Below are 26,885 nucleotides of genomic sequence, written 5' to 3'. Positions count from 1 at the left end.
GAAGTGTTCTAAGAATTTCCCAAAACTTGAACCAAACCACCCCATCAGAGAAAGCCCTCCTGCCATGTCATCTGGGGGTGACGATTTCAGCTCTTTTATTTATTTATTTATTGCTTTTCCACGTAAATATAATTGGTTGCATAAAGAAATGGACCCACTGAATACTTTTTTTGTTTATTCTTGTTACTTCCTGACAATTTCATCCAACTTAGGGAAGGACTGTGAGTAAACGAGTAAACGAAAGTTGTATCTAACACCTGCAGTTCGAAAAAATATCTCCAATGTTAAATAAAACGACCTGGAGATATAAAGAATATAATAAGCAAGATAAAGAACAACTTTGATGGTCGTACACAACCCAAACTTATCTACCACCAAAAACACACCCCAGAAAATGCCTTTTGTATCTGGACATATACCTCAGACACACCTGATGTGTACTTCAGACACACCCGATGCGTACCTCAGACACACCTGACGCGTACCTCAGACACACCTGAGGCTTACCTCGGACACACCTGATGCGTACCTCAGACACACCTGATGCTTACCTCGGTCACACCTGATGCGTACCTCAGACACAGCCGATGCTTACCTCAGACACACCTGATACGTACCTCAGACACACCCGATGCTTACCTCAGACACACCCGATGCTTACCTCAGACACACCTGATGCGTACCTCAGACACACCTGATGCGTACCTCAGACACACCTGATTCGTACCTTAGACACACCTGATGCGTACCTGAGACACATCCCAAACAAACCCAAAAATAAAACAAAATATATCAATAGGAGTGAATGGATTATATAGAAATACACTGAAAACTATTCAGACTGAATGTTAATTAGAAGTTAACTGATGTCCTGTATAATAGTTAAACTAGTAAACAATGCCAATACAGTATTATCATTATATTATCTATCTATCTATCTATTGCCAGACGCCTTAATCCCGTTTGGAGTGGTCACAAACAAATCACCTCCATGTCGCCCTGTCCCCCGCCATTTCACTGCCCTGCTCCCAACTCACTCCCCGCTCTCTCATATACCTCTCCACCCCATCCCTCCATCTCATCCTCGGCCTCCTCCTCCTCCCTCTTCCCCCCTCCACCTCACTCACATACACTCTCTTCGTCAGTCTTTCACATTCCATTCTCTCCACATGGCCAAACCACCTCAGTGTGTTCCAGATAACGCTTCCTATCACATCCACATGCACACCACAACGCTCCTTTATATCCTCATTCGTCAGCCTGTCTCTTCATATGACTCCACAGGCTACTTTTAAATAACTCATTTCCATTGCTCTCACTTTTGACTTGTGTCCTTCCAACAACGTCCAAGCTTCACTTCCATACGTTAGAGTTGGTATCACAATACTGTCATGTAGTAACTTTTTTACTTCCATGCTCACTTCCCTGTTTCTTATCACTGCTTTCAATGAACCAGCAACCTTTCTTACCTGCTGTACCCTTTCAAGCACTTCACCCTTCGAACCTCCATCCTTACTCATCACACTGACCAAGTACTTAAACGTACTCACATTTTCCAATTCCTCACCATCCAACGTCGCTGTACATTCACTGACTTCCTCTCAAAGACCATCACTTTACTCTTCCCTACATTCACCTTTAGATTCCGTTTCTTACACACTCTCCCTAACTCATCCACCAAGCCTTGCAATTCTCCTTCGTCTTCACTCAACAACACAGTATCATCTGCAAACAACAATACAGAGAGTTTCCGAACACTATCCTCTCTCACCAGGGCCACTCCAGTAGACTGTAGCACCAGTCGAGCAGGGCAGTACTCCCGAGGTGGATGGAAAGCTGATGACAGGGAGTGCTGGAGCTCCCGTTTCATCAGCCCTCAGGACTAGTTCCTGACCATCCCCCTTTGCTGAACTTTTTCAGTGTCTCAGTTACACAGAGAGTAGGCCAGCATGCTCTCCAGTACAAATTTCTCTATCTATCTTCACCAAACTACATGCACAGTACACACTACACTTCCTATTCAAAATTAACCAAAAATAGCGTTGATTCACCCAGCCTCGGAGTCCCCAGGGGCTGGGACCATAAATGCCCCCGCCATCTGCCCCTCTCCCGGTGACGACTCGAGGTGCCTGGAACCACTGTCTGACTCTCTTCTTCTTCATTTCTGCAACATTCGCGGCCTTTCATCTAACTTTCGCTCTGTTGAGCACCACCTCTCCTCCTCTAAACCTCACCTTCTTTTTCTAACGGAGACTCAGCTGTCTGAGGCAACTGACAGCAAACCCTTGTCTGTATCCTCCTACTTTCTCTATACTCATTTCAAAGCCAAAGGTGGCTGTTGTGTATACATACGCAACGACTTATCTTGCTCTCGTGTTCCTGAACTTGATTCTTCTGAATTCTCCACTCTCTGGCTTCGGCTTTCCTGTCATTCTCTGACTAAATATATCTGTGCTGTTTACTTATCCCCTAATTCTACTGACTATCAAAAATTCTTCGACTATCTTACTTCTACGATGGAACACATTCTGTCCATTTCTCCTTTCTCTGAAATCTCCATTCTCGGAGATTTCAATGTTCACCACCACCTTTGGCTCTCCTCTCCTTTCACGGATCCACCTGGTGAACAAGCCTACATCTTTTCTATCCTTAATGACCTAGAGCAGCTTGTACAGCACCCTACCCGTATCCCTGACCGCCTTGGAGAGAGCTCCAACATACTTGACCTCTTCCTCACAACCAATCCTTCTGCTTACTCTGTTAATCTTTTCTCTCCGTTGGGCTCCTCCGATCACAACCTTATTACCTTAATCTGTCCTATCGCTCCAGTACGGCCTGCGGACCCTCCAGGGAAACGTCGTCTCTGGCATTTTGGAGCTGCGGACTGGGAGGCCCTCAGGCAGTACTTCTTTGATTTTCCCTGGAATGATTATTGCTTCCATGGCCGTGAGCCATCTGAGTGTGCCTTGCGCATTATGGAGGTTATTCTCTCGGGCATGGAAGCATACATTCCTTTCTCATATCCTTTGACTAATGCAAGAAAGCCTTGGTTTAATCACGCTTGTTCTAATGCTGTCCGCAACAAGGAGAGGGCCTACAAAAGGTACCGGAGCCAACCCACCCCTGAATCACATAATCTTTACGTTTCTGCCCGGAATCGTGCTAAGTCTGTTCTTCGCTCTACTAAAAATAATTTCATCCATACTAAATGCTCTCAACTCTCCAACTCGAATTCTTCTCGCTCCTTCTGGCACCTTGCCAAAAATCTTTCTAACAACTTTACCTCATCATCCTTCCCTCCTCTTTTCTACTCTGATGGTTCTGTAGCTATTTCTTCTACTGATAAAGCAGATCTCTTCGCACAGACTTTCTCCTCCAATTCCACCTTAGACGATTCAGGTGCTGTTCCTCCATCACTTCCCCCCTCTGACTTCCTCATGGCTGACATTAAAATTTCTTCAGTTGATGTATTTTCTGCCATTACTGGCCTCAGTACTAACAAGGCATATGGGCCTGATGGAGTCCCTCCTGTTGTTCTCAAAAACTGTGCTTCTGTGCTTACACCCTGCCTAGGCAAACTATTTCACCTTTGTCTGTCAACTTGTACCTTTCCTTCTTGCTGGAAGTTTGCTCTCATTCAGCCAGTCCCAAAGAAGGGTGACCACTCCCAACCCTCCAACTATCGTCCAATTGCTTTAACGTCCTGTATTTCAAAAGTTTTCGAGTCAATTCTTAATAAAAAAATTTTAAGGCATCTTTCCTATCACAACCTTCTTTCCGATCGTCAGTATGGGTTCCGTCAGGGACGCTCCACTGGCGATCTCTCACCTACCTTTCAGACTCCTGGTCATCCTCCTTTCGGGACTTTGGCGAAAGCTTTGCCATTGCACTTGACATCTCAAAGGCTTTCGATCGAGTCTGGCATAAATCTTTAATTTCCAAACTGCCCTCCTACGGTTTCTATCCTTCTATCTGTGCCTTCATCGCTAGCTTCCTTTCTGGTCGTTCTATAGCCGCTGTCGTAGACGGCCATCGTTCTTCTCCTAGATCTATCAACAGTGGTGTTCCTCAGGGCTCTGTCCTATCACCAACTCTCTTCCTTTTATTCATCAATGATCTTCTAAGCTGTACATCTAACCCTATCCACTCATACGCTGATGACTCCACCCTTCATCTTTCCATTCGGTTCCCGCAACGCCCATCTCAACAGTTACTTCAAGAAACAAGGGATGAGGCTATGGCACACCTAATGTCTGACTTGGCTCATATCTCTGACTGGGGTAAAAATAATATGGTTGTCTTTAATGCATCTAAGACTCAGTTCTTACACCTATCAACCCGACAAAATCTTCCACAGGTATACCCACTAATGTTTAATAATATTCAGATTAATCCTGCATCATCCTTGAACATGCTTGGGGTTTCATTTACTCGGGACTTATCTTGGAAAGATCATATTACATCTCTTGTAAAATCTGCTTCCAAGAGATTGGGTGTGCTAAGCCGACTCCGCTCTTTCTTTACCCCTGCACAATTGTTGACTCTATACAGAGGTTTTATCCGCCCCTGTGTGGAGTACAACTCTCATGTGTGGGGAGGCTCCCCACATACAGCTCTTCTCAATAGGGTGGAGTCAAAGGCTTTTCGTCTCATTAACTCTCCTCCTCTTACTGACTCCCTTCAACCTCTGTCTCTTCGCCGCACTGTTGCATCTTTATCTCTTTTCTATCGCTACTTTAATGGTCACTGCTCCTCTGAACTGTCTGCTTGCATTCCTCCACCTCTACGACGGGCGCGTAGCACCCGTCTGGCAGCAAACTCTCATCCCTTTTCTGTCCAACTCTCTAATGCAAGAGTTAACCGTTACTCCCAGTCTTTCATTTATGCAACAGGTCAGCTCTGGAACTGTCTCCCTCTGTCTGTATTTCCTCCTGCCTATGATCTCCAGTCTTTCAAACGTAGTGTGTCCAGGCATCTCAAAATGATCGGATCTTGAATTTGGCTCTCTATTGTATTTTGTTTTTCTCTTGGAGGGAACTGTTACTGCGGGCTCATGGCCTTTGGTTCCTTCTTCCTCGCATTAAAAAAAAAAAAAAAAAAAAAAAAAAATCCACTACCCTACCTTGTACCTCTTTTATTACCCCATCCATGTACAGATTGAACAACCATGGAGACATGACACATCCCTGTTTCAACCCAACTTTCAAAGAGAAAAATTCACTTAGTTCACCATCCACACTCACTGCAGCCTTAGCACCATCGTACATACTCTTCACAGCATTCAACAACTTCCCATCTACTCCATATATTCTTAACACTTTCCACAATCCTTGTCTGTCCACCCTGCCATATGCTTTCTCCAAATCCATGAAAGCCGCATACAACTCTTTCCCTTCTTTAGAAACTTTTCCACTAAAGATCTAAGAATGAATATCTGATGTACACAACCTCTTCCCTTCCTAAAGCCTCCCTGTTCTTCTCCAACTAATTTCTCAGTTCTTTCTCTAACTCTGTCAATAAGTATCCTACCATACACTTTTTCTATTATACTAAGAAAACAAATGCCCCTATGATTACCACACACTTCTTTTCCCCTTTTTCCTTTGTACAAGGGAATAATTATACCTGACTTCCAATCCTCCGGGACTCTACCTTCCTCGCAGGCCAATCTGCACATCTACCACATCCATTCTACTACTATCTCTCCCCCATGTTTCAGCATTTCACCACACACTACATCAATTCCAAAACATTTTCTTACAGTCCCTCCATTTTACACTCAAATTCCTTCCAAATTCCTCATTCAGTCTCTTCTTACTCTCTCTTACTAATCATTATTATTATTCCTGTTTATTATTATCATTATTATTATTATTTTCTCTGTAGGTAAGTCCACAGTACTACTCTCTCTCTCTCTCTCTCTCTCTCTCTGTCTCTCTCTCTCTCTCTCTCTCTCTCTCTCTCTCTCTCTCATTATTATTATTAATATTATTATTTAGTGGTAGGTGGGGGCGCTCGCCATCCACTCACTTGATGTAGTGTTGCTATCGGGTGTCTGCCCTTTCCTCTCCTCCATCCTTCTTTCCTTCCATCCTCTTCTGTCTTTCTTGCCCTCAGTCTTTCCTCGTCCTTCTGCCTACGGGTGACTTTACACTCCCTCTTCTGTCTTCCTTTCCTTCATTCTTTCCTCTTACTTCTGCCTGTGGGTGACTACACTGAATGACAAGCCAAATGGTTTCCTGTACACCAGGAAACCATTTACTACGCTGGGTGGCAACCATATAACCAAATTTTGGCGCCTTGTAGCTTAGTGGTTAATTACGGCGCTCCAATCGGATTGAGCCGGCGAAAGTTTATATCCAAGGGATGGTTGGGGTTTATTGCTCATGTAAGGCCATTCAGGGTTGAGTGAGGCTGGTCACTCTTATCTTAAATGTCAAGACCAACTTGCATAGCCCCGGGCTCCTACGCTCCTCATGGGGCAATGAAGGATTGGATGATGGATGGATTATTATTATTATTATCAATTATTCTTTTTTCTTCTCTCTAGGCAAGGAAATGTCCATAGTAGCACATTTTTAACCACCTCCCTCCCTCCCTCTCTCTCTCTCTCTCTCTCTCTCTCTCTCTCTCTCTCTCTTTAGGTGTAAATCATCCTGATTCTATTAAGGAGGTGCTGCTTGGCTGTGATGGGCTGGTAGGTGTTGGAGCCGTCAAGGGGGCGAACCAGGGTCTCTGCGTTCGGTTGCACGAAGAAAGCAATCGACTGGCGGGGGGACTGACGCCTCACCTCCTCCTCCGGGATTATCACGCGGTGCTCCTGGGAACATCATAGTCATCATTATTATTATTATTATTATTATTATTATTATTATTATTATTATGTGTGTGTGTGTGTGTGTGTGTGTGTGTGTGTGTGTGTGTGTGTGTGTGTGTGTGTGTGTGTGTGTGTGTGTGTGTGTGTGTGTGTGTACAGAATAAAGTGTGAAAAATGAATGAGAGTGAGCGATAAAGTGTGTGAAAAATGGTGTGAGAATGTGAGTGTGAGACGCACAGCGAATGTAGAGTGAGTGTGAGGAGAGAGTTTGTGATATATGTGAGAGCGAGAAATAGTGTATGTGTGTGTGAAAACACGTGTGGAAAATTTGGATGTATGAGAAATTTTAAAATGATTGAAAAAAGGGGGGGGGGGGGTTGAGAGAAAGCAGGAAAAGTGAGCGTGTGAGAGAGGAATGTGTGAGAATGGATCGAGTACCGTATGTAAAAAAAAAAAAAAAATTTTTGATAGAAAAAGTAAAGAAAGTTTGTGAATGAAGGAAGGAAAGAGTGTGTGGAGTGAGTGTGAGAAAGAATCCAGCGTGTGTGATGGATGACGAATGGTGATGATGATGATGATTTTAATGATCATGATATACAAAACAGCGACGATTAATAAGCATGTGCTATCAGTAAAGTAAGTTCCCTTAATATTCGACCACTTCTACTCATGTCCTCAGCTGCCTAATATTCCTAAGCTGAGAGAGGCTTGGTATGGTTTCTCTGCACAAAGATGATTCCTTTTTCGATAATGCGTCACAGAAGGAAAGTGACGAACATACCTTAGTTGTGAAGTAGATGTAGTGAAATTATAGTCGATCTTTTGTCGCCATATTTATTTCATTTTTTCTAGTGGTGATAAATAAATAAATAAACGAATGAATAAATAATGCCCAAGGTAAGCCAGTCCTCCAGAATCATGTCTAACGTGGCACCTGTAAAATGCAGTAGGGAATACAATAACCCAGTCAATTTATCTTGGAGCTAACTAACATAAATAAAATGTATACATGAAGAGATTAACAGAACCCTGCACCGTTGATCGTATTTCCCGACTGCCCTGAAGTGTGTCAAATATAAAAGTAAATAAATCAATGTTTCTCTGAACCAGATAACTTTATTCCACTCTGGTTCCTATGACTCACTCTAAGTTGAATACAATCGTCTGGCGTTCGCTGGAATAGAGAAGGGGAGAGAGAGAGAGAGAGAGAGAGAGAGAGAGAGAGAGAGAGAGAGGTGGGGAGGGGGGTGTTGAAGACCATTATTTCAGAATAGCAACAGAAAAACTATTGAAACTTCCAGCCTACCGTGGCTACATATTTTCCACTTGTCCAGAACTGAAGAAGGTTCCCAGCGTTGACTACGATGGTCCCCGGGATGGGTGTGGCGTCCACCCATCGCCCTTCCACGTCACGCACCTAAATACATTATCCATCTAAAATTATCGCCCACCTTTACAAGGTGGAGCGATAATGTTTTTGCCCGCCCGTGTGTGTGTGTGTGTGTGTGTGTGTGTGTGTGTGTGTGTGTGTGTGTGTCTGTTCACATTATATATCATGAACGGCTTGACCTATCAGCATGAAACCTTCAGGGTACAAAGATATGGCCAAAATTTTGGGCGAGTCCGAAAATGGGCACTCTGGGTCAATGTCAAGGTCAGCAAAATGGCTGCCAAAGGTCAACTTGTTTTTAACGCCCTCCTTTAGCACCATTATATCTCATGAACGGCTTGAGCTATCAACATGTATCTTTCAGGGCTTCAAGATATAGCCAAAATCTTGGACTTGGCCAACAGCAAAATCTGCAAGGCGATTAGCATTCGGGTCCCGAATGCTTTTCTTTCATTATATTTATCTACTGTAATTAGTAAATGGACCAGAGATAGTTATGCTTAAATAAAGAAAAAAAATAGAACCGCAGTTTGTATTTTTGGTGATATGTGACTTCCATGTCCCCTCTCTGACAACAGCTCATTCCTGATCTTGCTTTACGTAGCTCTGAGTCTCCTACTAGTTCATTCTTTTTTTCCCTCTCTCTTCTTTTTCTTTCCCATTTCTCCCACGTTTCTTTTTTCTCTTCATTCTCTTCCTCCATGCCCTTCAACCTTCCACCCTCCCCTTCCTTCCTTACCCTCCTAACCTACCTATGCAGTGGGAACTAGAAATTCCACATTAAATAGTCAATAACGTCGTCAGATCTGACCTAACTAAACCGAACTTGACTTATTCAGTGCAACTAAAGAATTTCCACCCGAAATTATACATAATCTAATCCGACTTAAACGACGTTAATTCTCCCTGAACCGACTAACAAAATCATTTGTAAATCATATCAAAGATAACCTAACCGACCTTGAAATATTTTTCATTAATATAAAGCTTGAAATAGTATGTCTCATGTTACCTAAACTAAGCTACATTAAAACAACCTAACTTCACCTACTAAAACTTCACCTAACCGAAGCTAATCTAACACAATCTGCAATGATTTTATCCAATTCAACCTTATTTAATCCCACTTAATCAAACCAAACTTAACAAAGCATAACATGACATCATCTGACCAAACCCAAACAAACCTGGTGTTTTCCTATGTCGTCCTTGTGGTGGTGACATAATGAATCTTACTGTGATTTATCCTCGCCTAAGTTAATTTATCCTAACGTCCCATGAACTCATCTCATCTAACCTAATCCAGTCATACGTGGAGTCTTCCTAAGCATTGCAAATGATCCTAATCTTACCTAATCCACAATCCTAAGCTAATATATCCTAATCTATCACGACCTAACCTCATCTAACCTAACCCAAGCAAACATGGAGTCTTCCTAGGTGTTGCAGTCCATCTTAATCTCACTTAACGCTACTTATCCTAAGTTAAAGCACTCTTATCCTGACCTCCCATGACCTCATCTCAGCTAACCCAATTTAAGCTGACCTGGAGTCCTCCCATATCGTCCTGAAAGAGCAGTGTGATGGTGCCGAAGTTGGTGTGAGCACCACATCGGATGGTGTTGGGCGGAACGGTGGCGGGAACAGTGGGGTAGTAGGCCATCCGCAGCACAGCAAACGATTCACCACCGCTCTTGAAGAGCTCCTCCTGGGTTGAGGTGAAGAAGTATCGTTCCAGGTCTGAGAATGTAGTATGACTGGGGCTGTGTTTTAGATGGAATAGGAGGCTTCGTAGCACCTCTTCCTCAGAGATTTATTCTGCATATTACATCTAAGTATTCTTTAGTATGTTACTGATGCAGAGCATGTCCGTACTAAATATGGATGAATAACATAGAACATCAAGGTGTAAAGGACATAACAAATCGCTAAGAGGAAGGCGCCACGAAGCGTAAGATGCATCTTGGAATATGACTCTTAATCGGACCTAGGTAAAGTTTTTGACAAAAATGCTGATCGATCCCATAATTATACATAACGAGAAAGCTGCAATGACTTTTGAATCCTAAAGGTGAGAAATCAACAAAGTTTTTCAGAATATTAAGCAGGAACGTCATAGCTTTTCGACTAAAATGTGGTGACATATTACGGCAAATGTTTTTGCGGGAAATCTAATATGTTCCCTGAGCTACCTGAAGAATTTTAATAACTAGAGAAACACAGCTAATTTTAAGAGAACAGATTTCTTTGGATGGCCTAATCCTTACCTCCGCCAGTTCATTAGAGGAGGTTATGTACTCACCCGTGTCTATCTGTCTGTCTGTTTGTCTGGTTGTGGACAAGTGAATTCAAAAAGTTGTTATCGGATTTAAGTGAAGTTTGGTGGATAGGTGGACAGTGGGTCATTGAAGAGATTACAATATTAGATTTTGAGATGGATCCGGATCCGTACGTAGGAACAAATTATTATTATTATAATTCTTTTAGCGTCGACATAGGTCTGCGCCTCCTCAGATCCTGTAACGGGGCAAAGCACCATCGCAGAATTAAAGAATTAACTGACTGATGCTGTGACACCAAAGAAGTATAGGTCTGGTAGGAAAAAAGACTTATCACAATAAATTTTAAAGGTTATTGATGTTGGCGAAGGTATGCACTCTCTGGGTGCTTTCCAGTTCGCTATGTATTCGCCAAAACTTGGAAAGGCAGTCTCCTTTGACAGTATATTAGATTGTTATTTCTGAATAATGTTCCACTTAATGTTAACACTCCTCCTTTCACGAGGAATGAATCTCGGGTTTGGTGTGGTACTACTATTGAGTTACTGGTGGTAATGTTATTTCGAAGTTTTTAGTCCTAATGAATTCCATCGAAGAACTGGCGCTTTGGGGAAACAAAAAAATCGACCATTATCATCATCATTATCATTTTATTAATGACCTCCTCCGCGAGGTATATATTTTACCCCACGTTTGTTTGCTTGTTTGTTTGTCTGTCTGTCTGTCTGTATGTCTGTCTGTCTTTTATCAGGATTACTAAAAAAGTTATGAACGGCTTTCCATTAAATTTTTTGGAGGGGTAGAGTATGGCTCAATGGACAGTCGATTAGATTTTGGTTGTGATCCAGAATCATTCATTTGTTTGTTCACAAAATATCTCCAAAAATTCTCAATGAATTTCAGTGAAATATTGTTGAAGGGTGGGCCATGAGCTAAAAAATAATTTACTAAATTTTGGGGCAGATCTGGATTCGGATCCGGATCGTACAGAATAATATCTCCAAAAGTTATCAAATGAATTTCAATGCAATTCTGTAGAAGAGTAGGTCATACACCAAGAAAGAATTCTTTAAATTTAAAGGAGGATCCGGATCCGGATCCTATCGCACAGTATCTCCAAAAGTCTTCAATGAATTTCAATGAAATTTTGTGGAAGGGTGGACTGTGGGCTAAGAAAGGATCGATTAAATTTGGGGGCAGATCCGGATCCGGCAGTGCCGGAGGCATGCGTCCTCTGAATGCTGCTCTAGTTGTTATTATTAACATTACTGTTGTTGTTGTTGTTATTATTATTATTATTATTATTATTAATATTGCTATTATTATTATTATTATTGTTGTTGTTGTTGTTGTTCTATCTATCTATCTATTGCCAGACGCCTCAATCCCGTTTGGGGTGACCACAAACAAATCGCCCCCAAGTCGCACTGTCCCCCGCCATTTCACTGCCCTGCTCCCAACTCACACACCCCTCTCTCATATACCTCTCTATCTCATCCCTCCATCTCATCCTCGGCCTCCTCCTCCCTCTTCCCCCCTCCACCTCACTCACATACACTCTCTTCCTCAGTCTTTCACCCTCCGTTCTCTCCACATGGACAAACCACCTCAGTGTGTTCCTCATAACGCTTCCAATCACATTCAAATCCACACCACAACTCTCCTTTATATCCTCATTCGTCAGCCTGTCTCTCCATGTGACTCCACAGGCTTCTCTTAAATAACTCATTTCCACTGCTCTCACTCTTGACTTGTGTCCTTCCAACAACGTCCAAGCTTCACTTCCATACGTTAGAGATGGTATCACAATACTGTCATGTAGTAACTTTTTCACTTCCATGCTCACTTCCCTGTTTCTTATCACTGCTTTCAAAGAACCAGCAATCTTCCTTCCCTGCTGTACCCTTTCAAGTACTTCACCCTCCAAACCTCCATCCTTACTCATCACACTACCCAAGAACTTAAACGTACTCACATTTTCCAATTCCTTACCATCCAACCCCGCTGTACATTCACTGACTTCACCCCTCTCAAAGACCATCACTTTACTCTTCCCTACATTCACCTTTAGATTCCGTTTCTTACACACTCTCCCAAACTCATCCACCAAGCCTTGCAGCTCTCCTTCGTCTTCACTCAACAACACAGTATCATCTGCAAACAACAATACAGGGAATTTCCAAACACTATCCTCTCTCACCAGGGCCACTCCAACATCCACTACCTTACCTTGTACCTGTTTTATTACCCCATCCATGTACAGATTGAACAACCATGGAGACATGACACATCCCTGTTTTAACCCAACTTTCAAAGAGAAAAATTCAGTTAGTTCACCATCCACACGCACTGCAGCCTTCGCACCATCGTACATACTCTTCATAGCATTCAACAACTTCCCATCTACTCTATATATTCTTAACACTTTCCACAGTCCTTGTCTATCCACCCTGCCATATGCTTTCTCCAAATCCATGAAAGCCGCATACAACTTCTTTCCCTTCTCTAGAAACTTTTCCACTAAAGATCTAAGAATGAATATCTGATCTACACAACCTCTTCCCTTCCTAAAGCCTCCCTGTTCTTCTCCAACTAATTCCTCTGTTCTTTCTCTAACTCTGTCAATAAGTACCTTACCATACACTTTTCTTATTATACTAACAAGACAAATGCCCCTATGATTACCACACTCTTCTTTTTTCCCTTTTCCTTTGTACAAGGGAATAATTATACCTGACTTCCAATCCACCGGGACTCTACCTTCCTCCCAGGCCAATCTGCACATCTTCCGCATCCATTCTACTACTATCTCTCCCCCATGCTTGAGCATTTCACCACACACTCCATCAACTCCTGGGGCTTTTCCCGATTTAACTTTCTTCATTGCTTCCACAACTTCTGTCCTACTGATTTCTTCCTGTCTTCTTCTTGGTGCTCCTCTCATATTACCATTTTTTTAATTATTATTATTATTTTTATTATTATTATTATTATTATTATTATTATTATTATTATTATTATCATTATCATTATTGTTATTATTATTATTATTATTATTATTATTATTATTATTATTATCATTATGACATCAATTCTACCCAGTCCTACATTAATGAATTAATACAAGCTGATACAGAATTGTTCATACCCAGTCAACAATTCACTAAAAGATTTGACTCCCGAAAATGGTTTGATAGCAATTGTGCTAGAGCAACGACCCAAAAATCCTTAACATATGACTTTTACGTAAAATAAAAAACATCTGAATCGCTCAGTCAATTTAAAATTGCTAGAAACCATGCAAAAGCAATAATAACTCTCACTAAATCAAACTTTCTTCACAACCAAGCATCCAAACAATTAAATAATTCTAATAACAATGGAATATTCTGGTCAACTCTCAGTTCTTTCAATAATAACTTTAACAAGTCATCACCCATCCCTCTACTTAAATCTTCAGGTGGTAAGGCTATTAATGACCCTTCTGGTACAACGAACATCCTTGCCAGTACATTTGCCAGAAATTCTACTTTAGAGGAAGTCAGTCAGAACGTGCCTTTACTAGAACTTGACTTTTTCGAAATTCCTCCACTTAAGATACAGACTCGATACTTTTTATCCATGCTAGATAATTTACCAACCAACAAAGCTCCAGGTGCAGATGGAATTTTTCCAATTGTTTTGAAAAAGTGTTCCCCAGAATCAGTTTCTGTTCTAGCTAAATTGTTCATACTATGCATACGTACTTCTTCATTCCCTAATTCTTGGAAAGAAGCAATATCTTCCCAGATCCGAAGAATGGAAGTTCCTCTGACCCCCTCTGATTACAGACCAATAGCTATCACATCTTTTCTTGGTAAAGTATTTGAGACTGTATTTGATACGCACGTTGTTTAACATCTTGAATCCAACAACTTAATTAGTGACATACATTATGGTTTTTGATGCAAATGACCCAGGGTTGATATTCTCAGTGTCTTGACTCACACGATCCATCAGTCAATTTACCAACATGGATAAACTCATGCAGTAGTTCTTGATATTTCTAAAGCTTTTGACAAAGTGTGGCACCGTTCCTTGCTATCCAGACTCTCTTGTTAGGGACTATTATTTTTTGTTCCTCTTATTTCCTCATACCTCAGTTACAGAAAGATAAGAGTAAAAGTCGATGATTCCGATTTCCACTCGATTAACGCCGGTGCGCCACAAGGATCAATACTGGCTCCAACCCTATTCCTAATTCAAATTAATGATCTCTTATCTGTCACTTATAATCGCATTCATTCATATGCTGATGCCAACAAGGATAGAAGGCCGGTCATCTAACCAAATATAATACAGCCTCTGACCTCTACACCTCGAAGCAGACAAAAAAAAAAAAAAAAAAAAACTGACTGTTGCTTTTCTTCTTCTTCTTCTGGTTCTGCTGCTGCTGCTAGTTTACTCTTATATTCCATTCGCTATTTTTTTTTTTTAATTATCTTCTGCTGAGGGTTCATCAAAAGCCATCTAAGCCATAAATCAGGCAGCATCTCTACTGAGTCGTTATTCTTCTGTAAATTCAGTGTTCTTCACAACATACCACTTCCATAACCCAGACAATAACGAATCCTCGAATTATTAACACGGCTTTTTATTATGCATATTAAGAAATGGAACAGGGAACGCATATTCAAGACAAATAATAATACTAGTCAACAGAAGGACTCATGGTCGTATGCTGAAACAAAATGTGGAGCCCATGAGTCGCATGCGACAGCGACACAGTCTGGTATGCTTGAAAAAACTGTGGATTCCACATTTGTGGTGTGCTACATTGCAGCTACATCTGAATACCAAAATTACTGCGAAAAATGTGAAGCACATGAAGGTTCTTCAAAATCGTTCTCAGATACAGGTAATACTCGTATAATGAAATAACACAAAACCACTCTTTTCACACCGTCACATTTACTAGTGTTTTCTATGCCACAATTCAGGCGCCTGGTACAAGAAGGGCTTAACCACCACATCGGCCATTTTCTGTTCTTCACAGCAAACCCTTCCTTCACCCTCTCTTCACCATGTGGTACCCTTTTCCAAAGATAAAGCAACCTTCTTATGGGCGGAAATAAGGTCGGGAGTCACGTGGCCCCAGGGTGTCGTGACCAAGACTGGTTTTGGTGGCAGTGGGTTCAAGAATACCAAAATGTTTATCACTGTCAGCGATTATAAGATGGGCATCAAGGTGTAGCTAGGTTATGGCCTGACTCTATATGATCCAGTGCCCATTTGGTTGTAGGAGGACCAGGAGGAGGAGTATATCCCCTTGGTCTTGTCTTTACCTAATACGAGTGCCCCAGTTGAGTCAGGCTTACACAAGTGAAGCTTAAAGATTTGAGGGATCTCTGTAAATACGCGTCATATCAATTCCAAGGCTTCTTTGAGGATGTCTACAGCAGTCAGAGAGAAGAGGAGAGAAGGAGGGATGTTGGCTGGGAGGGAGAAAATCTGACTTGGACAAAAACTTCCTCATTTATTAACTTCCCACCTCACTCTCCATCACTCCACTCAAGCATTACTGACCTTGAGGGATTAGTAGTTGTCCATATTTTAAATATCTTCATTCGTATCCAGACCTTCATCTGATTATGGATTACACTTTCCAGTTCTAAATCTAAACCATTGGTAAAATTCAGACTTATAAAATTCATTAAAATATATAAATAACTCAAAGCACGAGCAGATTTTTAAAGGTTTTTATCTTCTTACTAATGATGTTTAAGGACACACAGTTCTACGTGTCAGTAACATTTTCATGAGGGTTTGGTAGGTAGGTGTGTTTGGTAATTGCCTATAAAATATTACAAAAATAATATTTTGATGTAAGATTCATGTAATTGAAAAACACTCCACTAGTCCATCAACTGATCTAATACATCATTAATATAGATATTTTATCTGCTTAACCTTAACTCGGCAAAACGGATTTGGTGGTTACGCCCTTCTAGTAACGGGCGCCTCAAGTGTGACTAAGCATACGATCAAACTGCAGAATACACTCGTGGAGCGTGTCGATCGCACAGGTATAGAATGACACTCTTTTTTATGTAAGCATGCGACCAGAAGTCTCAAATGCGTCTGAGTCGGTGAAGTGAAGCAGAGGATTTCTAAGGCTGGATCAATGGATGAAAGGATGTACGAGCTATTTAATGGGCTTTCTCTTGACAGTACTCCTACTTTATGTTTTTTTCCTCATGTCAAGGAGACTTTTCATAATAAAATGGTAAGATAAAGCATTACGTAATAAAAATAAATGTTAAGGAAGAAATAATAGGTAGTCACTTAATAGGCTGGTATGGAAGAAGTGTTTAGAGCTTTTTAATATGATGAGAAGAAGATGCTGGGGAGTCACCTAACCTCATACGAGATTTTCCTGCGACCTCCAGTCTTACCAATAGCGATGGCTATGGCGGTGAGGACGTTGGATACGAGGGCCCAGCAGGAGGCGCGGAAGGTCTCCAATGCCATCCTCATCTCCGGCACCTCCTCGTCAGGCAACAGGTAGCTCATGTCCTTCACGTTAAATGCCTCACGCAGCTCCGGGAACTTGGCCGAGGCGTCCAGCCTACCGGGGAGGAAAGGAACGAATCAACTTATGGCGTCCTTTGGTTCACACCTGACGTGGTGAGAGCAACTGTGTGTGCGTGCGTGTGTGTGTGTGTGTGTGTGTGTGTGTGTGTGTGTGTGTGTGTGTGTTTCTTCGTAGTAATTGCAACTCCACGCTCATCTGAGTGTGAACTCAATAGACTGCAGGCTGAAGTTTCCCTCCCCCCGCAATACTCCATCCTCCTTTTAGCAAGACAGGAAGGGAACTAAGGGACGTTTGCATAACTGAACAGCGTTACCAGCTGGTCATATCTGTGCCATCACGTGAAGGCGTCCCTCTCCAACACTATTACTCTGCTAAACAAACCACAACAGCTGCCCTGCACAGGCCAGACAAGGGCATGCGGCTCTGCTATAGTTCATTCACTTTAACACTGCGGAGATTTTAGCCTTCTTGCAACCTATGTCCCGCAGCTCAGTAGCAGAATAAGACATTGCTATGGTCCTGCTCCTTTCCTGGACACATTTTTGTGACTACCATCATATTCTAATGTAAACTATTGTTACAACTAAGCATTCAAGATGGACATATGGCAGTTGTAAGCCAAATTAGAATAAAAATGGTATAGTGGAGACAATTTCTGATCCTCACACCACAAAAGGCGTCCCCCAAACAGATTAAAATCGTCTGTCAGTAAGGAGAATGAAATCAGAAGCCGCCTTGGTAATGAAATGGGATATCAGTTTTTTTTGTTTTTTTTAACTCCTTCATTACAAGACACCAAACACCGTGTATAGCCAGCAGGATTGTTGGCAAGATTAACGCCTTGGATTGGTGTCACCTCCACATTTTGACCTATTCTTGTTGCCACCATGAAGATTTACTCAAGAGGAAAAAAAAATCTAGTACTAAAGGGGTTTGTGAGGGCTAGATGTACCAAGCCCCAGTTTGGAAAAGGAAAAAAAAAAGTCTCGAAAGCTGAATAAAATCGTCTGAAGATAGCAAGAATAAAATGAGAAAATAAGTAAGCGAGTAGAAATGGTTAGACTAGATCAACTCTCTCTCTCTCTCTCTCTCTCTCTCTCAGACGTACTTCTCCCTATCCACAGCTATATATCCATGCCTCTGTGACGGTCCCTTCTTATACTTCAGCTTCGTCTCCTTCCCGAGGCTGAAGAACTTGCTGGCACTCGAGAACACCGCCTCTACCTGTCAACCCAGACGTCATCGTTAGAACACGGATCATAGAACACAGAACATACATCACGGTTAAACCACACTTAGAACATAGAAGATAGAACATAGAACTCAGGCCATAGAACATAGAGCATAGAATGGTTAGAACACAGAACGTAGAACACAATTATAACATGCATGGCAGTAAGAACATAGAACAGAGATTTACAGTTAAAGAGAATTAGAACTAGAACGCAGTTACAGCATAGAACATAGATCATGGTTGGAACACTCTACACGGTTAGAACACAGAACACAGATGGAACACAATTAGAACACAGAAAACAGAACACAGAACATAGGTCCTGAGTTATAATTAGTGGCTGATAATACTAAATGGTTTGCTTGGAAAACAACTCTTTTCATCGACTTACAAATACACATTTGAATGATGCTTGGGTTTCTAACGAAACTGGAACTAATTAAAAGGTCTTTATTTGAGTATGGTATCCATATTCGTAGAACGAAATGTCCCTTTAAAATGAATTTTGTGGGCCTAGATGTTAACTGTATAATAAACTATCACATGTCATTTTTTTTTTACTTTATCTCGGAATTAGAATTCGGATAATGACAATAATAATAGTGGTAAACTATGTGGCTGGTTATCTAAAGACAAATGAGGCAGTAAAAGAGCATTGTGATATGGATGTGGAATCTTCTGATATATGATTTGGCCATGTGGAGAGGATGAAGAATGAGAGACTGACTAGTAAAGTCTACGTGAGTGAAGTGGAGGGGGAGAGGGAAGGGGAGACCAAGGATGAAATGGAGGGATGGAGTGGTGAGAGCTATGCGAGAGGGGGGTGTATATTGGAGGGAAGGCATCCAAATGGCAAAGGACAGGACGACGTGGAGGTGATTTGTTTGTGGCCGTCCCTTACGGGATTACGGCGTCTGGCAGTACATGGATAGATTGACTGATTGTCTGATTGATTGACTGTACATGCATAGTAAGTTTCAGGCCAGTCAAAGAAATAAAGTCGTAAGGATATGGCAATAAGCATCGACAAAAAGAACACCAAGAAGAAACCGAGGAGAAAAAAAACCCTCTTTGGAAATGCAAAATATTAATAGATCATTATTTTTTTTAGGTGAAAAGCGTTATTCATATTTCATTCTTGCCGCCTCAAAAAAAAAAAAAAAAAAAAAAAAGTTATTCGGCTCAGGACTGACTTTTCGAACTGTTAGAGTTGCATGTAGGCTTCTTTAACTCCTTCACCATCACCTAAGCTGAATTTAATCACTCGGTAGCAGGAAGAATAAACTGCAAATAATGTCCTCAGACTGAAGGGGACTAGGTCATCAATAAGAAACTGACGAAAGATGCTGATAGAGAGCGAGCAGCGAGGAGAATAGCTGTTAAGTGACATATTGGAACCTTTATAAAAAACGAAAGAACGATGTAATACAATATATATCACGAAAGAAGAGGTCCTACAACATTCCGAAGACACCCAAAGCAAACAGTGGAGAAAATCGACGACCCCTTGTAAACTGGGGATCAAAAGACTTAATAAACTGAGTGCGCCATGGTGTGAGCGATGTCCCTAGATTTTGACTGTCATTGATGGAACACCTGTAATTGTTTGATGTGATCAGTCTGCATCCCAAAATACAACGTGGAGTCAGCAACGGTATAAAGATCACACGTGTACTACCGCCACCGCATACTTCAAAGATTATCGCCAAAACCTAGATTCCAGGCCACACCTTGACGCTCTCGTTTTTGAGAACACAGTGCTCAGGCCTACTCCCGAGAAGGCAGGACTGGAAACAGCCGTCCCTCCTACTGGTGAGCTGGAAGTCTTTCCTGAAAGAGAGAGGATGATGATGATGATGTTGAAAACAGTTACAGCCAATAAGTCAGAGTGGAGAAAGCTTTGCCACCCACCAACCCACCTGTTGGCTGGGAATGCCGTGGTTCTTGAGGTACACAAAGCCCACACCGGTCAGGGCCGCTCCCAGCTCCTTTGCCACCCGCTGGAGCTCATCCTCGCTCGGGCCCCCAGCCACACCCAAGCCTGGAGAAGAAGAAAGATTAGACTTTTGCCTATCGACTGCGCAGGGCTCATCTAGATGATCATTTTTTGCATAACTCTCCGCCTTCCCCCTACAACACTAGCGGCAACAGTCAGAAGTTACATTCAGGTCCCCAGTTGTACATCTGGGTAAACAGGGACAAAGGGAAAATAAAATACGTCCAGCAGCTTGACTGATGCGAGATCTAACTCAAGTCCTTAAAGTAGCGAGTTGGATATCCTATCCAATGAACCGTCCCCCCTCCCCCCCACTCTCCCTTGCTCCTGAAGGAAGGTTTCTGCCGAGAATGTGGTAAAAACTTTATTCGAAACACAGGACAAAGAATTTGAAGTCAGTACCTACTTTAGGTACTAACTCATCTTTTGGAAGTCTCTCTCTCTCTCTCTCTCTCTCTCTCTCTCTCTCTCTGTCTCTGTCTCTCTCTCTCTAATATCCTTCAATCTCTTTCTTTGTTTTATGTGAAATATAGGTGGTCCGGAATGTGTGTGTGTGTGTGTGTGTGTGTGTGTGTGTGTTTTTCCCAAATTAAACTAACCTCGTCTAACCTGACCAAACAAACTATAATGCATACAGATCGCACAGTGCAGCAACAATGAAGCCTGACATCAGCAAGTAAAACACCTCGACCTCATCATAATATATTTTATCGAGGGTCGATGAGGTTAGTTCAGTTTCTAAATACATGTTTTCAGTCACTTACAACATAAACTGTATAAGAAACAAAATTGTGAAAGAAAAGGAGCCACTGACCTTGTTTTAAAATATTACAAGCTTAATTCCCTTGTTAAACCTGTCATCATTGGAACTGCTCAGTATTGTATTCCAGTTTACCCAGACGATTTTTCTTTTTTGGGAGAGACATAAGAGCCTGAGTGTTAATGCAGTCACCAATAAACCTCTAGTGGTCTGTTCGCCATTGAGGCCGAAGCCCCTGATCGTTAAGGCACACACATATTTATACTTTAATGATTTTTTATTTGTTTTGTAATATTTTATAATATACCGGTATATTTTTCCTTTTATATAAGCCATAAAAATACCTAATTAAATAAAATAAAAAACTGAAACTAATAAACCTAAGAGGCAATTCTCTAACCTACACTAAATTCTAAAGATACAAATAGGTAAACTACACTAATGGGAGAAACACCTGTACCTAGAGAACACCATCGACTGCAGATAATTAGGTCTGTTCGGACGCAAGAATATTCTTTAAAATCATTGCAATCATTCCACTTAAGCAGTAAAGGTTTAATTCTCAAAGTAATTCGCCTAAGAAGAGGTGTTAAGAATCCTTCCTTGCCTGGTACAATAAGGTTTTTATATCACCCTCTTTCTTAGTTATCTATCAGTTATTTAACTCTAATCTATCTATCTCACCCATCACATTATTTGACCCAAAACTACCTCACCCATTGCAGCTTCTTTAACACTTGTATGTCTATTATATCTTTTTAGTAACGACATAGACTGAACAGATAACGTATAAGGGTATATTAACGTGTCAAATTAAAAAAATGGACTAGTAATGATGAGTTGCCAAGGAGCCTATTATGCTTACGGTATTAAATTAACACACAATGACAGGAGTAAATAAACTGATCACGTGACGTGACCGCAACACACACACACACACACACACACACACACACACACACACACACACACACACACCGCTCGCTGGTGCAGTGGTAACGATCTCGCTTGCCAACTGGTAGACGGGAGTTCGCGCCTCGCTCAGGCTGCGAAATGTTTCACTGACGAAGTGGGTGGTTACTGTCCCCATTGAGCAAGGGGATGGGTGTGTGCGTGTGTGAAAGTCACAGCCTTTCCCTTAGATCGGACTATATGAGCTCTCAGCTCCCTTCCGGGAGGGTAAAAGCTGACCATCACGACCATCAAGTGATCCTGACCGACCCGGTGAATTACACAGCAGCGGGGACATGACGGCCAATAGTTTAATTCCTACACTCCAAAGACCTAATTTTACAGCACAGTCACCAACAAAAGTAGTGTCGCTTGTTCTGCTCCTCTTTTCATGAACTTAGAAAATCAGGCTCGTAAAACCGCAGGGACCTACACTGATGACATTGATCCATAGATAAATAAAGTCATAAGTATTCACCCAGTTCCAGAGAAATGAAGTTCCTCTGATCCCTCTGATTACAGACTAATAGCTATCACATCTTCTCTTGATAAAGTTTTTGAGACTGTAATTAATAAGCACATGGTTAAACAATGAGAATGAAGTCGCCAAAAACTATGGAAGCGAAGCACCTCATGTCCGGGGATCGTTAGTGAGAGACAGGTGCACAGAGCCGCTCCACTTAGAAGTGATCCCACATCTAGAAAAGCGATTGTCCGACCATCGTTTGAGGGCAGGGCCGCCGACAGCCATCACCAGACCCTGGGCAAGATTATCGACAGTGGGCACCCCTTCCCCTGAAAATTGTGCTGAATATACGAGTATTGTACTCTATGTCTAGCTCATGGTTAAAGTGCTCCCTAACCAGTGTGTAATGGCAGATTGATGTCCTGCCTAAAGAATTCTGGTGTGCCATAGCACCTTCCCCTCCCTCTCTACAAAACAGCGATAATAACTACAAGGAAATTATACTACATGTAGGCTATATTATGTAAAGAAAAATAAGAAATGCTATTGTGTAATGGAAAGAAACAAATGAATACATTAAAGTTTCCTATGATTTCATGTATTCATGCAGTACTTTATATATGCAAATTGCACTCCATTCACGTAATACATGATACATGTTATATTTTCTTTGCACTTAACACTATCTTGGAGGTCTCGGGCCCCCCCTTCGGGCCCTGGCCCCGGGGATTGTCCCCATCTACCTCTCCCCCCTCTCTTCGTCCCTATTTGAACGGGGGGGCTTATCTTATCGTATCTTGACTTGCTGATTAAGACTTCTTGAACACTTTAATTGTTTTTCGTTTTTTAAAGTTATTTTTCGTCTTTTACTTCGGGTATGTATGTATGTATGTAATAGGATAGATAGGGAGGTATGTACTCTAAGTAGGCAGGTAGATAGGTGAAAATCAGAGTCGATCATGTGGAGGATGTGGAAAATCGTTGCTACCAATATAAAGCCGTGAGCCACTTCTGCAACGGGCTGCAGCATGCACTGAGCAAGGAGGCCGGAGTTGTGAACATTTGCTGTAAATATGAATGACGTACCAGTGTCTAGCATATTGTATAATATTGTTATTAAATCTCATTGTAAATGATGGACGTCTCATTTACAGTCCCCTGACTCCAACACATCCAGAGCCGATCTGTGGAGTGCTGTAACCCCCAAACTATTGAGATTTCGCAATATGCTCATTTAGGAATTTGCATTCAGTATCGTCTCCGGAACATCCCCCCTGATTTTTGCTACATATTTACTGAACACCCTGTATACTAATGCCTGTAATTCTACATGTCTATAATTATTACATGACATATTAATGCCTATATGTATGTGTGTGTATATGTATTTATGTATGTCTCAATCTACCTCTCTTCACAGACATTTTTACTCATTCTTAATGTTTCATTCTTTTTCTTTTATATCAGAGTTTCGTCTCACGCAATGGTTCCCATCCTATAGTTCAACAATTCTTGGTTCAGAGATCCCCAATTTCAGGACTTTGTGTTGGTCAGTATCATGCAAACGAAGGACCAATGAATATATTTGGTAAGCATGAGATGTTATGATTGTACGTTGATGATTCATGTATGACGGAGGGAGAGGATATTAATTAAATTCATAAAATTGTTTACAACTTTTCAGCCTGTCCATATAACAGAACATGGCTTTGGCACATAGTATACTGAACACTGTGCTGCTATGACAAGAGTGAATGCGATAATTATATAAATGTGAAGAAAAACTACATTTCAAAATCAAGAGATGAAGCCGTCATTGGTCGGATCCGAGAGCATAATTTTTTTACGGGTTTCTGTCCCAAACAACGTCTAACTTCCAAACAGTGTTTAGTAAATTACAGTAAGTGATAAGTAACCCATAACACCTAACTTAGAATCAGTGTTCAGTTACTCACCTAACTGGCCGAGGTCGACGATTGGGATGGTGGTGGTGTCTGGCTTCTTGCTGGACATGACTGGGGCCGCACTGAGGTTAGACAGAAAGAAAACGAAAGATCGACACAGGAAGAAAGGCAAGGAGAGGTAGAAGACTTAGTTACAGGGTATGCCAAACTTCGAGATAAATATATGGTTTTATACGGTGATGGTGGTATTTGTGGTGATAGTGGTAGTTGTGGGGATGCTTGTGGTGTAGTGGTGGTTTTGGTTGGGTGCAGTGGAGGTTGTGGTGATAATTAATGGTTGTGGTGGTAGTGGTGGTTGTGGCATTTATAGCAGTAGTGAGAGTTGTGATAACGGAGGTGATGATAAAAGTGGTGGTTGCAGTAAAGGGGATAGTTGTGGTAATGGTGATAGTTGTGGTGGAAATGGTGGTTGTGGTCATAGTGATAGTTGTGATGATAGTGGTGGTTCTGCTAATATTGGCAGGTGCAGTAAGTGCTATTTGTGGTGACGGATACTAGTGGTAATTGTGGTAGTAATGGTAAAAGAGACTGTTGTGGTGGTTGTGGCAATTGCAACTGTTGTGGTGGTAATGGTAGTTGTAGTAAAAATTGTTGTGGTTGTTGTAGGTGTAGTAATAGGGATAGTTACGGTGGCAATGGTGGCTGTGGTAGGTGTGATAATAGGGACAATTGTGGTGGCAGTGGTTGTTGTGGTAGGTGTGATAACAGGGATAGTTGTGATAGGTGAGGTAATAGGGATAGTTGTGGTGGTAGTGGTAGGTGTGGTAACAGGGATAGTTGTGGTGATCATGGTACGTACGTGTGGTGGCAAAATGAGGGACATACCCGAAGGAAGAGAAAGGTATACAAACACATGCACACAGCTCTGAGAGTGTGGCCAGACTGATAAGGATTAGCTGTGCTCCATACGAAACATTTTACACATTGTACCCTTCTACCCATCCTTCCCGTACCTGTCCCCTTCTCCCTCTCTCTCTCCCTCCCCCTTCCCCAACATCTCCCTCCCTCCCCATCTTCCTCCGAACAAGTCGTTTGGATGTTTAATAACGATAAAATAGGAAGTATACTGAATTGTAAAAACATCAAACACATACTTAAGTAGACATTGCTATATTGTGATGTAAGAGTAACTGAACAAAATATATGAGTAGGGTGAAGAGTACATTATGCTCTTATGTAATATCTCAGAGCAGGGTGAAAAGTACATTATGTTCTTATGTTAGTATGTAATATCTCGGAGCAGGGTGAAGAGTGGCTCAGCGTCCTCATCCTTTTGAGGTGATAATGTAATATATAGATATACCTGTATACGTACAGTATATGTATGTATAACTGTTTGTCTCAATAAACTGTCTAAATTCTAAAAAATCTTTCTCCCCTTCTCTCCCCTTCCCATAATGCACGAAGAACATTGGTGGTCACACAGCCTCCCCTCTCCACCTCCACATCGTAACTTAACCAGGAAACTCTACCACTTATGTACAGAGAAGTAAAGAAGGAGATAAGAAAAGCAAAGAGAAGTTATGAAATTAAGGTTTCCAGTGAATCAAAAGAAAAGCCCAAGGGTTTTTATCAAATGTACCGTACGAAAAATAAAGATAGGATAGGACCACTCAGAACAGAATCAGGTGACATTACCAGTGAAGATAAAGAAATGTGCTCCATCCTAAATAATTATTTCATATCAATATTCACCAAGGAAAATCTAGACCTGGTCCCTCAAGCAGCAAATATTTACCATGAGAATACGGAAAATATTCTTAGTAAAATAACCATTAGTAAGGAGGAAGTATTGAAAGAAATTATTAAGTTAAAACCTCAAAAATCGCCAGGTCTGGACGATATATACGCAAAAATTATAAAAGAAACCAAAGAAGAATTATGTCAGCCACTTTAAACATTATTTAATGACTCTTTAAGTTCAGGAGAAGTTCCCGAGGCGTGGAAGACCGCAAACGTAGTGCCCATCTTTAAAAAGGGTGATAAATCAGCTGGGTCGAATTATCGTCCGATAAATCTAACGTCAATAGTAGGAAAAATGTTAGAGTCAATTTTGGCAAATAAGATTAGAGAACACTTAGAAAGGTTTAATCTTATAAACGAAAGTCAGCACGGATTCAGGCAAGGACGATCCTGCCTCACAAACTTGTTGTCATTCGACTCGGAGGTCTATGAGGCAGTAGATAGCGATAAAGCTTACAATGTTATTTATCTGGACTTTAGTAAAGCTTTTGATAGGGTCCCACACAAAAGGTTAGTTAGAAAGGTTCGAGCACACAGTATAGATGGCGATATCTTAAAATTGATAGAATCCTGGCTGAAAGGACGAAAGCAGAGAGTATTAATAAATGGAACTAAGTCGGACTGGGGATTAGTAACTAGCGGTGTACCACAGGGTTCAGTACTCGGTCCCTTATTATTTATCATATATATAAATGATCTAGACTTAGGAAT

General features: G+C 41.4%; 1 protein-coding gene across 1 annotated transcript; it reads right to left on the bottom strand.

Moving 5' to 3' along the window:
• Positions 1-6,640: 6,640 nt before the first annotated feature.
• LOC145391455 (uncharacterized) lies at positions 6,641-24,480 on the bottom strand. The gene is made up of 7 exons (XM_080266068.1): positions 24,423-24,480; positions 20,214-20,335; positions 18,169-18,284; positions 16,921-17,093; positions 9,754-9,947; positions 8,124-8,234; positions 6,641-6,820 (listed from the first exon to the last, which is right to left on the bottom strand). Exons 1-7 carry the CDS (start codon positions 24,478-24,480, stop codon positions 6,641-6,643), a joined length of 954 nt encoding a protein of 317 aa, XP_080122194.1.
• Between the last annotated feature and the right edge of the window lie 2,405 nt (positions 24,481-26,885).

This window comes from Coenobita brevimanus, chromosome 18 (genome assembly GCF_032717465.1).
Source record: "Coenobita brevimanus isolate Jiangsu-jjx chromosome 18, ASM3271746v2, whole genome shotgun sequence".
In the NCBI taxonomy this organism is placed as follows: domain Eukaryota; kingdom Metazoa; phylum Arthropoda; class Malacostraca; order Decapoda; family Coenobitidae; genus Coenobita; species Coenobita brevimanus.
This window is presented reverse-complemented; position numbering and strand designations above follow the sequence as displayed.